This window comes from Vanessa atalanta, chromosome 13 (genome assembly GCF_905147765.1).
Source record: "Vanessa atalanta chromosome 13, ilVanAtal1.2, whole genome shotgun sequence".
In the NCBI taxonomy this organism is placed as follows: Eukaryota; Metazoa; Arthropoda; class Insecta; order Lepidoptera; family Nymphalidae; genus Vanessa; species Vanessa atalanta.
This window is the reverse complement of record NC_061883.1, coordinates 11834122-11849609: the sequence shown is the minus strand read 5'-3', so window position 1 is coordinate 11849609 and position 15488 is coordinate 11834122. Positions and strand designations below refer to the sequence as shown.

Sequence of the window (15488 nt, the reverse complement as noted above, 5' to 3'; positions counted from 1 at the left end):
ACAATAAAAGCTTTTCATTTCTAAAATGTGGAAAAAACCGCAACATTCAATGACACAACGAGTGAATTAAAAATAAATGTTTGAAAAGAGGGTAACAGAGTTCTCAAGGGATGGTCAAAACCCGTATGCCCTTGTCCAATGTCAACCCGAAACGACTACGGGGCAGTATCTACAATATACCCTTATGGGGCGGTCTAATTGATTGAATTACACAATTTCCTTTAGGACACAAACAATTACTTCGAAAGTATTTAATTATTCACTAGTACGTAGGTAATTCTGACTTTTATACAACATTTTATATTACAAGGTAGGCTTTCTGCCTCATTAGCGGACTTAGGTTGTATTTATGTGTCGAATTAAACGAGATGATATTTGTCGTTGTTCTTGTGTGCTGTTTGTAAAAAAAAAATCCATTTTTAAGGTAAGGAGGGGCCCAAAATACTACACGGAGCTGTAATTTTTATCTTTCAATACAATTAAATCATTCAGTATTAAAAATTAAAAATAATAAATAAGAAAAGTAAAGAAAATAAGTGCAGGAAAGTTCGAATAACATCGAGATTGTTAAATGAATTGTTATGATTGCAAAAAGAGTGATCCCTGTATGTGTCTCAGTGGTCTTAACACGTGTAATACGAGTATAACCGGATTCGAACCGTAATCACTGAGTGTGAATACGTTAAGAATGTATATAAAAATATCTACATGAATATATCGATTTATTTCAGAGATTACACAATCGAATTAGGACTGCAGAGTGATGGCAGTCCTCTGAAGTATTGGAGAGTAAGTTGGACTAAAATTTATTGCATTAAAAATATTACGATTAAGACATTTTTTTATTATATCTTTTTATTTCCACCATCTGACTTGCTACCTTAAACCTATGTAGTTTTATTTAATGTATTGTAATTGCAAAATGGCCGTTACGAATGATAATATTTTAAGTTAGGCTGTAAATTATCTAAATGGCACATCTAAGCGGCCAATCAATAATAAAGTTTCGAGCCTCATTATATAAACAACAAACACAAGATCGGAGACAATTTTAAGATTTATATGTGAAATAGTACTTTCGTTGGTAACTAGTGGGTATCACGCGAATCTTTTTATGAATTTCGAAACCTATGACAGGTTTTATTTTGATATCGTTTCGTTGTAAACTGTAAGGTCGTCGTGCGTCGTCTACATTCGGCGCCAAAACGATGAAACCTTATTTGAATGAAATCTTAAATTTCTGTTAGGATTGTATATTTATATAATTGGATATCAATATACGTTAATTTTGTTTACGTTTTTCTTTTTTTTTTTTCTTATACAGCCGTAGTGCCTTCTAGCCGGCTCCTTTTTTCCGGCCTCTTAAATTAATTCCTTGTTAAATCGTAACAATTTAATAAATTGCAATTAAGAATCATCTTTAATTGCCTGCACATCTTGGGCTGTATCTCTTCTAAATAAGACTATAACATATTTATTATGTGCAGCTATCGTCCCATAACCACTGGGACATTATATAAGATTATGTAACAGTTATATAGACGGATAAAAAGCGTAGTGTTTGCCCGGGTGCCGTTGAACTAAAAACCCACTATCTCCGTTTGAAATTAATGGACTATATAGGAAAAATATATACATATCTCATGTAACGTTTGAAGAATATTTATTTGTAAGTTAAAGATGACCATTAATATAAATCAATAAATTAAAATCAAAATTGAAATAAAACTAGTTTTTAACGGATTTAATCGCGTATATTAATTATTTTAACATCCCGACGTTTCGAGCACTTTGCAGTGTTCGTGGTCACGGGCAGTTGATGTTAAAATAATTAATATACGCGATTAAATCCGTTAAAAACTAGTTTTATTTCAATGTGTAATAATCGCGAAAATCTAAGACAACATTAAAATCAAAATATTATTCAAGTTGGCCCTTATACGAACACTTTAGAATCGTAATTGTTTAAGTTTAAATTGGTTTGAGAATGAACACCGTTTGGAAATGAAGATTCGATCGAAGAGAACAATAAACTCGAAAATGTTTGGAATCGAATGGAAAATCGAAATTTATATAATGAGCTGATAATATTTTTTTGCTAATTTACTAAGCTAAGTTTTATTTTATTATGATAAAAATCAAAATCAAAATATACTTTATCCAAGTAGGCTTTTACAAGCACTTTCGAATCGTCATTTAACAAACTATATTAAGTAAAGCTACCACCGGTTCGTAATGTAGATTCTACCGAGAAGAACCGGCAAGAAACTCAGTATTTACTTTTTCAACATCTAAAAATACAGTCATGTTAGTTGAATACAATTATATATGTATGTTATATATCCTGCCTGGAAGTCAACAAACATTAACTCCACGCTTTTTTATGTGTTTACTTTGTTCGTAACCTGTGTATGTTTGTATTTGGTACATTTTTGTACGCGAAATTTTACACAAAAAATTATCACAAACAATGTCAACTAAAATGGTCAAATTATGACCGAATGAGTTACTACATTATATATAAGAATATATGAAAACTACATTCATATTCTTACCTGACAAGAAGCGTTGCGAAGAGCACGGTTAGAAGTGGCAGAAGCGTAGCGAAGCAGGCCAGGAAAAGTGTCTGCACGTCAGTGTAACCTGAAAACATGGACAGAACTGCGACAGGTCACGTGCCTACATGCTGCGGGTAGCATGATCGATCATGACTGACATCACCCGACAGCTTGAGAAGTTTTAAGAGTTAAGACTCCTCAAGCGTTTAATCAATCGCTTATAGGGTAACATGTTTGCTATATTTAAATCTTGTAAATACAATGACACATATAAGATTTTAATGCTATAATTTTAATTCATACTATCTATACTAGTTTAAACGATTTTATCTTGGATATCATTGTGGTACCTTAACAGGCGCACATTTTTTTTTTATGTCATTGGTTGGCGGATGAGCATATGGGCCACCTGATGGTAAGTGGTCACCACCGCACCTAAACTAAGGCGCTGTAAGAAATATTAACCAATCTTTCTATCACCTATGCGCCACCAACCTCGGGAACTAAGATGTTATGTCCCTTGTGCCTGTGATTACACTGGCTCACTCACCCTTCTAACCGGAACACAACAATACAGAGTACTGTTATTTGGCGGTAGAATATCTGATGAGTGGGTGGTACCTACTCAGACGGGCTTGCACAAAGCCCATTTTTCACATTTACGTGATACCTTTATTTCTATATGTTACTGATATTAATGTCTGTATCCCGTTAAATAGTACATTAAAGTAATATTTTAATTAAAAAAGGATTTAACAAACGAATAACCGACTTCATTTGCATATAGCAATATAGCAGCCATCGCGGTTGATTTACTGGCATTTGTTGAGGAGTTCCGTTGTCTGTCTCCGGAACTCATCATCAGTTCTTTATAAAATTTAAATGAAAACTTTATTTTCATTTCGAAATAAACCTCTTTCGAACAAAAAATAATTTTGCAAACATTTATGTGACAGAGCTATGTCCTAAAATGTAAACAAATATTACCTAATTTGTATAGTATGGCAACATTATTTATTAACCTTGCTGTAATATTAAAGAATTCTAACGCGAACTCGAGTACGGTATAGCAATTTCTTAAATCTACATACAAGAGGAATATATGAATAAATATTCTACGAGCATACCGTGCTAAACCATTTGTGAAATGGTCAATAAACCGATCAAAATTAATTACATCAATAACCTACGTCGTTTTAGCTCGAAATAAGTTTTGTTTTCGTTTTTTTTTGTTACGGCTTAAATTTTTTGAATCTATTTGTTCTAGATGTACTCACGAGAACTTTGGAGAACGACTACCTTCATATTTGCATATGACTTAAGACATTTACGTCGTGAGAAACGTTAACCTGTCCTTACAACGTCAATGCGACACCATTTAGTAGCGGAATTAAGGCGTTATGTCCGTTGTGTCTGTTAAAATGGCTCAATCGCAAACCGAAACACAACAACACTAAGTGGGTGATAAATACCACCTAGTAATTAGTCTATCTGTTGGCCTCGTAACAGTTTTACATCGTGCACTGTTTTTATGCAGTTTTACTTTTAATGTGTTGCACAATCACAAAAATTGCTTTGTCGCAATTTCCTTCATGATGATTCGTTCTTTTAAATGTTTTAATTCAATTATTTTTTAATCTAAAACATATTTGAGATTGTTAAGCGCTATGTGCGCCTTATATACATACATATATATATATAACCTCAAAAATGAAATATATATGATTTTCTAATGTACTTTACTTCTTGTGATACAACCATGAATCTCACTCAATTGTGTTTTTCGTTGAGTTAAACCTAACCCTCGATATTAGTCAGTAAAGATATTGAATTACCTATGCCTATAAATATTATACTATTCGTATCGAGATAAAAGGGTGATTGTGGTGAAGGCTATTTTTTTATGTATTATTATTTTTCTACCAACGTTATTTTGGCCATTTTGTCCATAATTTGATCGACTCTATTATAGACCCGTCGGTGATGTTTATTACTGAAAAGTAGCGCGTCATCTAATTTTTTATGTGACAAAAGCAATATTATTGCAAAAGACTTTTTCATTTGAGATGTGAAAGTCGTTAACGCCAATTTTGGGCGCGTATATACCACACAATAACCGCATGGATCCGTTCAGCACAATGTCTCGTACTGCACTAATTTATAAGGCGAAAAGCGGTTGCATCGCGATTTGCGCATAACATAATTGAAAGTTCATTGAAACGCACTGCATATTCTGGTAAAAGTTTTATGTATATTGGTGTAGAAGTTCTTTCAGCTATATAGACATAACAAGAACCTCACCTCATTAATGATATACATATATGTATTAATATAGATTGATGTTATTAAATAATATCTTCATAATATAATGAATTATGTTACTTAAAATTCAAACGTGAATTAAAAAAAAAAAATTCAGATACTTTAGACATTACAAAGCTAATATAAACGAAATCATATGGTTCTTTCTAAAGGCTTAATGGCATATACGAGTATTTATTTAAGTTTTGGGGACGATTATAGATAAAAAGTTACCCTTTTTTTATTTACGTCAATCCACGCTTTAAATGCGACTTACAAAATGTACTCGAGTTCAATTAAGTTTTACATCAATAGCTCTATATACTCAAAAATATTATATATTATACAATAGACCGTTCACAAACAAAAGTGTGAAACTGTGACGTATTTCTAGGTAGACGTCAAAAAGGGTCAACGCGCAAAGCTTGCTCTTTGTCCCTTTTCAAAGGATATCCTAAGAAATGTACATCTGTTTAACAATAATACAGTTATACTTTGAAATAAATCCTCTATCTTAATCATGTAAATAATTTACTATATAGAATGAAAATGAATATAATATCATTATTTTTTAAATGAAGCATATGTAAACATACTTGGCCCTAACGTCTTTGTCGAAGACCAAATCTACTCTCGTATTTATAAAATCCCCGTATATTTTCCAATCCACTTAGTATTTTGACATTTAAATTTGCGTCCAATAAACTAGTCAACTGGTGCCCGTTCTGATTTCTTTCGGGTAAAATTCATACAGACCCCTCCCATATCCCTGTTACAGATGAAATTTATAAAAATGCTTTTATACTTTAGAAAAAACCTATGAATAAAATACCACTCGTTCTAATATATAATTCATTTTTTTTCTAAATGATGGTAGCTGTTGGCCAAAGTCGCCTACAGCGTTACCGGGCGGGTCGTTGGGAGCCCACATAAGAGCTCAGAGTACGCGCGTCCTAATGGTGCCTTCTGTGAGGCCAGACTTTGGCTTAGAACAACGTCGACATAAGAAGATATTAAGGCTCAGTGTGCTATACCTCGTCATACACCTAAGCGAAGACATGTGTAACGTGTTACCTAACGAATTAGCGTTCGCTGATGTAATAACATAGTCGGGAGCGCTCAGATCGTCTTCAGGTCGTCTATGCATCGTATTAGAACAATTAATAATAGCTATTACTAGCCCAATATTATTTCCTTTCACAAAGGATAGCGTGATTCAAAAAACCGAATAAAGTGAACCACGCCATCTATCGATACATATAAAAACTAAAGAAATGTTTAAAAATGTATGATTCCTAGAATCAATCGTTTTTTATAGGGGTTGACATATTATTCAGTAAAGCCAAATGATTTTATATATATTAACGGATTTTTACACGTTTATTAACGTTAGCCAAAGTCATTTAACCCTACACGTACTGCTGATACGTAGTCGAATAATACATATGAGGTTTGCCCTAAGCGTGAGTTATAAATTTGGAATGCTCGTTAATTTGTCAAAAAGATCCGCCTCCTGGGATTTTAAGGACTCCAGTGAGTACGCACCTCGTAAAATACGCGACCTCTGAACCAACACGATGGTAATTAGGTATTTTAATCAATGTATGTATAAGCGAAGAGCTAATTAAAAATAAACACGCGCCTATGATTCGTGAAATTATACACATTTATAAATAATATAATATGTATTCAGCGTATTTTATTTATATTTTTAACGAATTGAATCATCGATTTGATTAAACCTCTCCATATATATTTACAAGAACATTGTATACACGTTATTAAGTTAATAATATAAATTTATAATTAGTATAACAGCGAAGTGTATTTATTATTTATCACTGAAAGTTCATTGAAACGCACTGCATATTCTGGTAAAAGTTTTATGTATATTGGTGTAGAAGTTCTTTCAGCTAGACATAACAAAAAAACCTCACCTCGTTAATGATATACATATATGTATTAATATAGATTGATGTTATTAAATAATATCTTCATAATATAATACTCGCATCTTCCTCATTACTAAGAATTGATTAATACAATAGGGTAGAACCCAAAAATTAAACCAGAAGCACAACATGCTGTACCCTTATTATCGAACAAATTACGGTAAATTGAATTTCAGCAAGGTTAATCATGTCTGGCATTCATTAATTGGAGTGTGACAATGAACGCGTTATTCCGAATTAAACCTCCAACGTATAAAAACATTCCTGCCCCGTAATACCTCCGGCCCGCAGCTCGGAATGCATGTCGAATTGAATTCGTAAGTTCGTACTCCCCAATGTTTATACGAATGCTTTAATAATATGCATACATAAATTTTCTTTCTACGCAACCTGTTAAAATACGGTGGAATGTTTTAGGATCCTTTTAGGTGATTACGTTGGTCTTATTTTAAGCATAAATAGAAGGAGTTTAGAATTTTCTTAAGAGCACTAGAAAGAAATGAAATCGCTGGAAATAAGCTGTTGGTGTATGTAGAACAGTTACTCACTTGTGTCCGGCGCCACATCGTTATCTACATTGTGCGCCGTGATGTTCGCCAAATTATACGCGCTCTTATTCTCATTCATGTTCGAAGGCTTGATAACTTCCACTAATTCAACATAATCCACCTTTCGTAGTACATCACTGATGTTACGATTCCTTTTATCTAAATTATTATCACTAAAAGCGATCTCTTTAGTATCATTACCATCGCTGCCATTAATCTTAGCGGCTATTAAGAACTCGAATCTAGGTGTGTCCTCAGCAAATTCAGAATCAGGTCTAAAGAGTATGTCAGTTAACGTTTCTTCTCTATCTGATTCGGAGTCTATCATCTCGTCTAACAGTGGACTTGATATGTTCAATTGTTTCTCGAAGGCTTCCGCTTCGTTCTTATGTATTTTTAATATACTAACTTGGTCTTGGTTTTTATTCTCGGAAAACGCCACGTCCCTGTCCTGCTCAGCGTTTACTATAGCTTCCATTTGTGTATTGGAACTCTTATTAGTTTCTTCTGCAGTTTCTTCCTCGTTCGCAACAATGAGCGTGTCAGAATTAGAGTCTACGGGTATATTATACGTACTACTATTATTAGAAAAGTTCATTATAATATCCGTTGAATTGAAGTCCGAGTAGGGACGAGAGTGCACCAAGTCGGCGGATAGAAGAGAGTTTAGGAGGTAGAACATTAGTTTTAACTTTACGTTTGTCATTTTCCTGTTTGATTTCTTTTTTAGTCATATATCCATTATCAAGGTGAATAAAATTCGGTGTTTCTACTTATTTATCTTCATATTTATTCCATCGTTGTTCGGCGAATCTGCGAACAAGAGGAACTATTAAGTATTAAAGTTTTCATAATCAGATTTAAGTATCGTTTGTTGTTTTCAATGTTTTCTTACTTAACGAACAAAAAGCTTATTACAATACCTGTTTTCTCTAGACGAACTTATAACAATAGTAAAGTAAGATAAGTAACAGCTGTTTAGTATTTCTGTATACTTTATTAATAGTAAGTGGTAATAATAGTAGATAAATATTATTTTCGATTGTTAACACAGTATAAAATTATTAATTTTGATAAACTGTTATTTTGTTAATTAAACGGTGAAGAAGGTTGAAAATGTAATCGCTTGATTATATAATTAATAAGTTTATATTTATAATTCATTTCGTGCTCAGCGGTAAAGAAATACATCGTGGGGAATCTGTATGTATTGGATACAAATCGACACGTGTGTCCGACAACCCGCATTGGAGCAGCCTTCCTCAAAAAGAAGGAGATTACCAACAGAGGGACATTAACAGCATATTACTTCATTTACGGCTAATTAGGGTATTAATATGATCAATAAGAACGCTTATACGTCAATTACTCAATATGTTAGGCAAGATTAGATTAGATACAAAGCCGGATGAAGGTCTGCTGTTTAATACCGCTGGTGAAAGGTTTTAGCAAAGTAAAGAGCACAAAACATTTGATTTTGGTTCAGGTAATACTAGCTAAAAAAGTTTAATTAAAATAATAATGAGTTCACTTTAAAATTTTTCACGGAAGAACTCGGTTGTTTTTGAGAGGCCCTCTGAATCCACCATTGGTAACGCTGTATGAAACATTAAACATTCTTTACATCGCCCTGTGCCACCAAGCTTGGGAACTAAGATGTCCCTTGTGCCCGTAGTTCTGGCTACTCAGTCGCTCACTCAAACTGGAACACAACAATACTGAATACTGCTGTTTGATAGTAGAATATCTGATGAGTGGGCATCACCCACCCAGACAGGCTTGCACAAAGCCCTACCACCAAGTGACATTTTGGCAATTAGTTATTAAAATTTTAATAAAGTACATATTATGTTAGTGGATATAGTATCCGTATATATGTGGAACTAAACCGATAATCTCGGTTTCAAATCCCTTTTGTTGTGGTTAGTCTGTATGACCATTGATAATTTACCAAATATTAATTAAATTGCATTATTTACAATTTATAACACATGGATTTAAAATAAATATTTGTACATAGATACATTTTTTTTTAAATATTGGACTACATCACATACATTACTCTGATGACCTAATGTAAGTAGCTAAAGCACTTGTGTTATGGAAAATCAGAAGTAACGACGGTACCACAAACACCCAGACCCAAGACTACATAGAAAATTAATAAACTTTTTCTACATCGACTCGGCCGGGAATCGAACCCGGGACCTCAGAGTAGCGTACCCATGAAAACCGGTGTACACACTATTCGACCACGGAGGTCGTCAAATTATAAATAAATATATCTCTTAAGATTAATTATCCGTCTCCTCTTAGTGATGTCTGTAGTATCCAGTTAATCTTGGCTGCCTTACACCCGTGAATTACTGCTGCCCGCTTTTTTAGAGTATGACAAATATAATCATATATAAGAATCAAATATAATCATTATATAAGAAGAGTCGAGATGGCCCAGTGGTGCGGAACGCGTGAATCTTAACCGATGATTGCGGGTTTAAATCCGGACAAACACCACTGAATTTACATGTGCTTAATTTGTGTTTATAATTAATCTCGTGCTCGGCGGTGAAAGAAAACATCGTGAGGAAACCTGCATGTGTCAAATTTCAACGAAATTCTGCCACATGTGTACCCACCAACCCGCATTGGAGCAGCGTGGTGGAATATGCTCCAAGCCTTCTCCTCAAAAGGAGAGGAGGCCTTAGCCCACCAGTGGGAAATTGAAAGGTTGTTAATGTAATATGTATGTAGAAAATAAGAATTAAAATATGTAATTTAATACGGTGTAATTTGGAGTATTGACACATTTTGAGTTTTTTTTCGTTGACGTATAAGTTCACATCGGACTCGTACTAGCAAGCTTGCCAACCAAATTTTACCGCCCTCTAAACATTTCCGCCCTAGGTGTACTTCGTCTATAGGGAAATCCGCCCCTCACAACTTCCTTAATATTAAATTTCATTAAGTTCAGATCAATGGCTTATATCATAAGGTAAAAAATTGAAAGACGGAGTTACCAACGTAACGAAAATAATGTATAATAAATCTATGTTATGTATCATCGAATACACAATGCCTATAAGCGTCTATTGTGTGAACGTAGCATAATGGCCACACTAATGAAAGTCGAACAATTTTTAATATCTTCCAACGTCACGTGTTAGTAACATTTGTATGTTACGTACATATATATGGCGTACGACACAATAGCACTGAATCATATTCAACTGATGCCATCCGTCAATGACAACATCAATAGCTTCGTCTTTTTATTGTGAATCATCTCAGAGCAAAATGGAAATTTCAAGGTCAAATTTTAAAACTTTTCAACACGCAAGGGCAACACGTATTTAAATTATTATTAATTGATTCGTAAAAGTTAGTAAACCTACGGCCTCTTAACGTATAACTGGGCAAACGCCGCTTGTCTGGAGTGACACAAATTAAAAACGCGAAACAAAATACTTGTCAGTTTTGAACTCATAATCTTTGATTAAAACGTGTTCTAATAACTAAGCCATCGCTATAAATATATGTCATTAATTCAATGAAATATGATAAAATATATGGAACAGATCGGAATCGGAGTCATTATAGTTGATATCAGAGATGCTTTATTAATTAAGAGTTTTCTATGTTGTCTGGAACTACACTGGCTTAGCCACTCTTCACATTTGCACAAAGCAGAGACTGTTGTTCGGTGGTCGACGAGTGGTTTCCAGAATGTACACGAAGCAACGCTTCTAATTTCGTTAAAGCATTGTTTGTTCCACATATTCATAGCAGAAGGAGACCGAATGGTCCACGGGCATATTTTAATTAAGAATACTTCTTATAGAAAAAAACTTATTAAACTTACAGTACAAAACTTATGTTTATTAGACTTACAGAAAAACAAACAGACAACTAAGAATATTGACAGATAAAACTCAAGTATATATATACTAGCTGCCCCGACGTCTCGCTGAAACAATAATTTCAATCATTCAGGTCCATTCTAAGCCATCCCTGGACAGACTCAAATACATATAAAAATATCATCGCCCCTAACCGCTTAGGGATTACAGTTACATAAACACGTACAAAAGGTTTATTTACTTGTATAAAAATGTGTATATATGTATGCATGTATGTATATTCACGCTCGTCACATCCAGTCTAAATTTAAAGCGAGTGACAGCTACTTATAATATTATATTTATGTATATTGGTCTAATAGTTTTATCTTAGTGATAACTTAAACTGTCGCGCTGTGAGAGCTGAACGTTAGAGTGAGAGAGAAAGGGTATACGTAAGAGAAAGGGAAGCCAGAGGACTGGCGCCGTAACGCGTTACGTAACAAAGCGGTTTACCCTCCCATAAGAAGTTATAACTTTAAAAACTTCTCATTTATTAGTGTATATTCAAGAGTTTTGTTAGTATTAAATGTCCACAATCACAATGATTATTATAATTATTATTAAATTATTCAATTTGGACAAATGCTATACAGTAAGTTTGTATATTCAACAATAAGATAGTTTAAGCTACTTGTTTTATTTTGCTACTTGTAGAGTATTAAGACGTGACTTTATAACAATGTGTGTTATAAAATTCAGCTTAAACTACTAAAAAGGCTATCGAAAAGCTCATAAAATAATACGATGCAAGTAACACGTGCTCTTATCTAGAATGTCTTTAAAGTCTAACCGAACTGTTATTATGTCTGTTAGAACTTCTTATGGTCTTCCAGTCACTCATAAGAACGGAAAAATAAGATGAGTTTAACAGTACGCGCATGGCTATACACCAGGGACGTTATGGAACTCCGTTATCGTAATCGAAACCATCGGATATCCGACATAAAAATCTATCCGTAACACAAACCGAAAACAATAAAAAAATACTCATTATGTTTTGTTTTTGCATAATGTTATGCTTAAAAGGAGTAACTAGTTTTATTTTTAAGTTATAAGTAAAATAAAAATCTAAAATAAAATTCTAAAATGTGAGACTGTATATTATTTCATATAAAAGTATTTATACACTCCCTAATGTCTATGTGTATTAAACAAACATGTAGTATAATTTTCTATCCGTTATACATATTTTTCAAGACGTTAGAAAACGCTTAGTTGAAGAACTCCGACTTCAACACAATACCGAGTAAAATCAGCTTGCTCTTTGACTATCAAGTCGCGCCATTTCATAAATAATACATATTATATTTATTATAACTTTATTCTTCAAATGTTTCTCGTAAATGTCATGAATTTGGTAAGAACAAAATATAAGGATAATCACGAAACTCACTACGAATCACGATCGCGAAAAGTCAGAAAATTAATGCAACACTATGATAGTTACATTTATAGAATGCACGTAGCAAAACAGCATGTCTCCGTAATTCGGTTCTCAAAAATGACACGTATAGGATACGAAGCAAGTCGTCACAGAATAATACTTCTGATGTTTCTGCTAGGAGATAAGATACAAGTACATCTTTAGTACTTTTTATTGACAAATACTAGAGAAATAAAAACACAATGACAATTAAAATTCACATCAATTGTGGCAAAAGCTCTGACGAAATATAACACTCGTTACCAGCTGGGCCCTATACTATAATTTCGCATATTTAACAAACAATTTAATACGCAAAAAATGACAGACGAAAATTCAGTTGAATCTATTTTGCACGAAACCCTTGTCAACGTCCTCAAACGCCCAGTACGTTTAAAAGATTATCATCGTAAGTGAACTTCCTTTATTTTACAACATGAATCTCTAATGCTTTTTCGATAAAGTGTTCATTGCCTTCATTTAATTTCTTATGCAATAAAGGTAAATATGGCAATGTGATATTAAATAGCAATAAAAAGTTATACAACGAGATGGTCCAGTTGATGGGTTTTTCAAGCCTAATTTTCTTGTATTTTTTTTTGTGTTTAATTTTTAATTTCTAAGATGATGAAAATATTACGGTTCTTTTTTTACTATAATAAAGAAAGTCTAACGCTTCTATATTGAATAAAGATTTGTGACTGACTTTGACATTCATCAATCCGATAAGATGCGAGTAAGCTTTAGTGTAGTAATGTTTCATTATATTCAAGGCTGTTATTTCACACAGTTACACAAGGCGTTCAGCAGTTTTCATATTTAAGATCAGTTGTAAACTTGATTACTTTGATGATGATTTTTTGCTCGGCTCATTCAGACCTTCACTCCTACGATAAGGCGAATGATATAACTCGACCGGAGAGTGATTTGTTCCAGCTCTTCACGTTATTTCCGAGGCACGAGAATGATTGCCAGCTTTCCAACTCTAGTCTGCTGACATATTCTGGACAAAATAACGCAACTTTTTATAAGCCTGCCCCGGGAATTGCTGCAGAACCTTGCACTCTGCAGGCTTTTAAGCAGGCCATTAGGCTAACGAGGTACGACTATATAGTCACTATATAAAATTAATTGAATTAATTTTATATAGTGACTATATTGTCGTTACTTCAATCTATATAATTTTAATCCTCCCGCTTTGTGACACCCCTTGTTAGGTATGACCAAATCTTCCATTGTTATTCACCAACAAACAGCAATTAATTGTTTAGTGAGATTTAATGTAATTGACGTTACTGTAATTACATTTTATACAAAGACGCAGCGTTTGAGATTCGATGGTTGCTAGCATATTTACTTCGAAAGGAATTATGTTGTCGCCAGAGACTTCGTTGACGTTAATAATAAATTGATATATACTTTAGTCAAGTCGGTATATAACTCTTTTTAATTGTTACTATGCTACTATATATGTACTATGTCTGGAGTCTAGATTCTTCTGAGAAAAAAGAAGTCAGTTATGATTTCATGTAACCGCAAATAAAACCATACGCGTATATCAAATTATGCATACGAATGATAGTTCCTAATGAACCACTTTGGGAGCTTTTTTAAACGTGATTTTATTTTTATTTTTAAACGAAATTGTATATCGTCTGTGATATGAGTCTCTATAACTTTACATTTAAACTTACAGTTCTTACATAACCACGTAGGAGGAACATTTTGTAAAAACATTAAAACTAGAGAAATAGTATAAAATTTAAGCGTATTGTTCACAAGTATTGCTTACGTATAAACATTCGTCTTCTAAGTTTACTCCCACAGGTTTGTCTTTTGACGAGTTTGATAACGATAATTTAATTATAAATTATAAAGAATACTTATAATTTTATGTTCACGAATAAAATATTATTATAGAATAATAGAGGTGAAACGATAACTAACATTAGTGTTGGTACAAGCGTCTATAAATCAACATTTATCTCGAAAATTACTCGAACTGATTTATAACGACTATTCGTTGACCGAAAAAAACGTCCCTTAAAATAATAGAACACGAAACCATAAAAGCTGTCATCAGTATTTATTCCACGTTATAAAATTGCATGCGATGACACGAGATAAATCTAACAAAAATATAGCAAGTAGAAAGTATTATTATTCATAAATATATTTGGTAATTGTTTTATACGACAACGAAGATTTTTTGTGAGAAATGTTCGATTAATACTATCAAGGTACAAGGGACATAACATCTTAGTTTCCAAGTCCTACTGACTTGCATTGGTATTGTAAGGAATGGTTAATATTTCTTGCAGACGTCGACGATTTACCATTAGGTGATCTTTTGATCTTCGACCTACCTATTTTAGAAAAAGAATAAATGGCATAATATCTCAACAAAAAATTCCTACCGTCCAACTTACATACTCAGGTTTATAAATAGATATCATAGTTAGACGTTATAGTACACAAAGAGGCACATTAGCATATTTTCTTATAATATTATTGTAAGCCCCTTAACGCCTCTTTGAAGGATACCTCTCGGGTAACGTTTCAGTCAAAAGATATTAAGGTGAACACTCTCTAAATACGAACACCACTTATTTAGAGTTTTATTATTCTTTATTACTTAACTGAATTGCTTCTCAAATAAAACTTCTTAAAATAAAAAAAGTAACAGGTAAATATTCCACTACTGGGCTAAGGACTCCTCTCACATTAAGCATAAGTTTAGGAGTCTTCTACCACGCTCTAATGCGGTGTGGTGGATGCACATGTGGCCGAGTTTCATTAAAATTAGA

General features: G+C 33.2%; 1 protein-coding gene across 3 annotated transcripts in view; it reads right to left on the bottom strand.

Annotated features, from left to right (window-relative positions):
• LOC125068294 overlaps positions 1 to 15488 on the bottom strand; it is a 63040-nt gene that overhangs the window by 31205 nt on the left and 16347 nt on the right. For 2 of the 3 annotated variants that reach the window (XM_047677399.1, XM_047677401.1), the window contains exons 2-3: positions 7360 to 8172; positions 2556 to 2661 (exon numbers count right to left, since the gene is read on the bottom strand). In XM_047677399.1, the coding sequence (XP_047533355.1) occupies positions 2556 to 2661; positions 7360 to 8065 (812 nt within the window). In that variant the 5' untranslated portion in view covers positions 8066 to 8172. The remainder of the gene's footprint in view (positions 1 to 2555; positions 2662 to 7359; positions 8173 to 15488) is intronic. The other variant, XM_047677400.1, reaches the window with a different exon arrangement.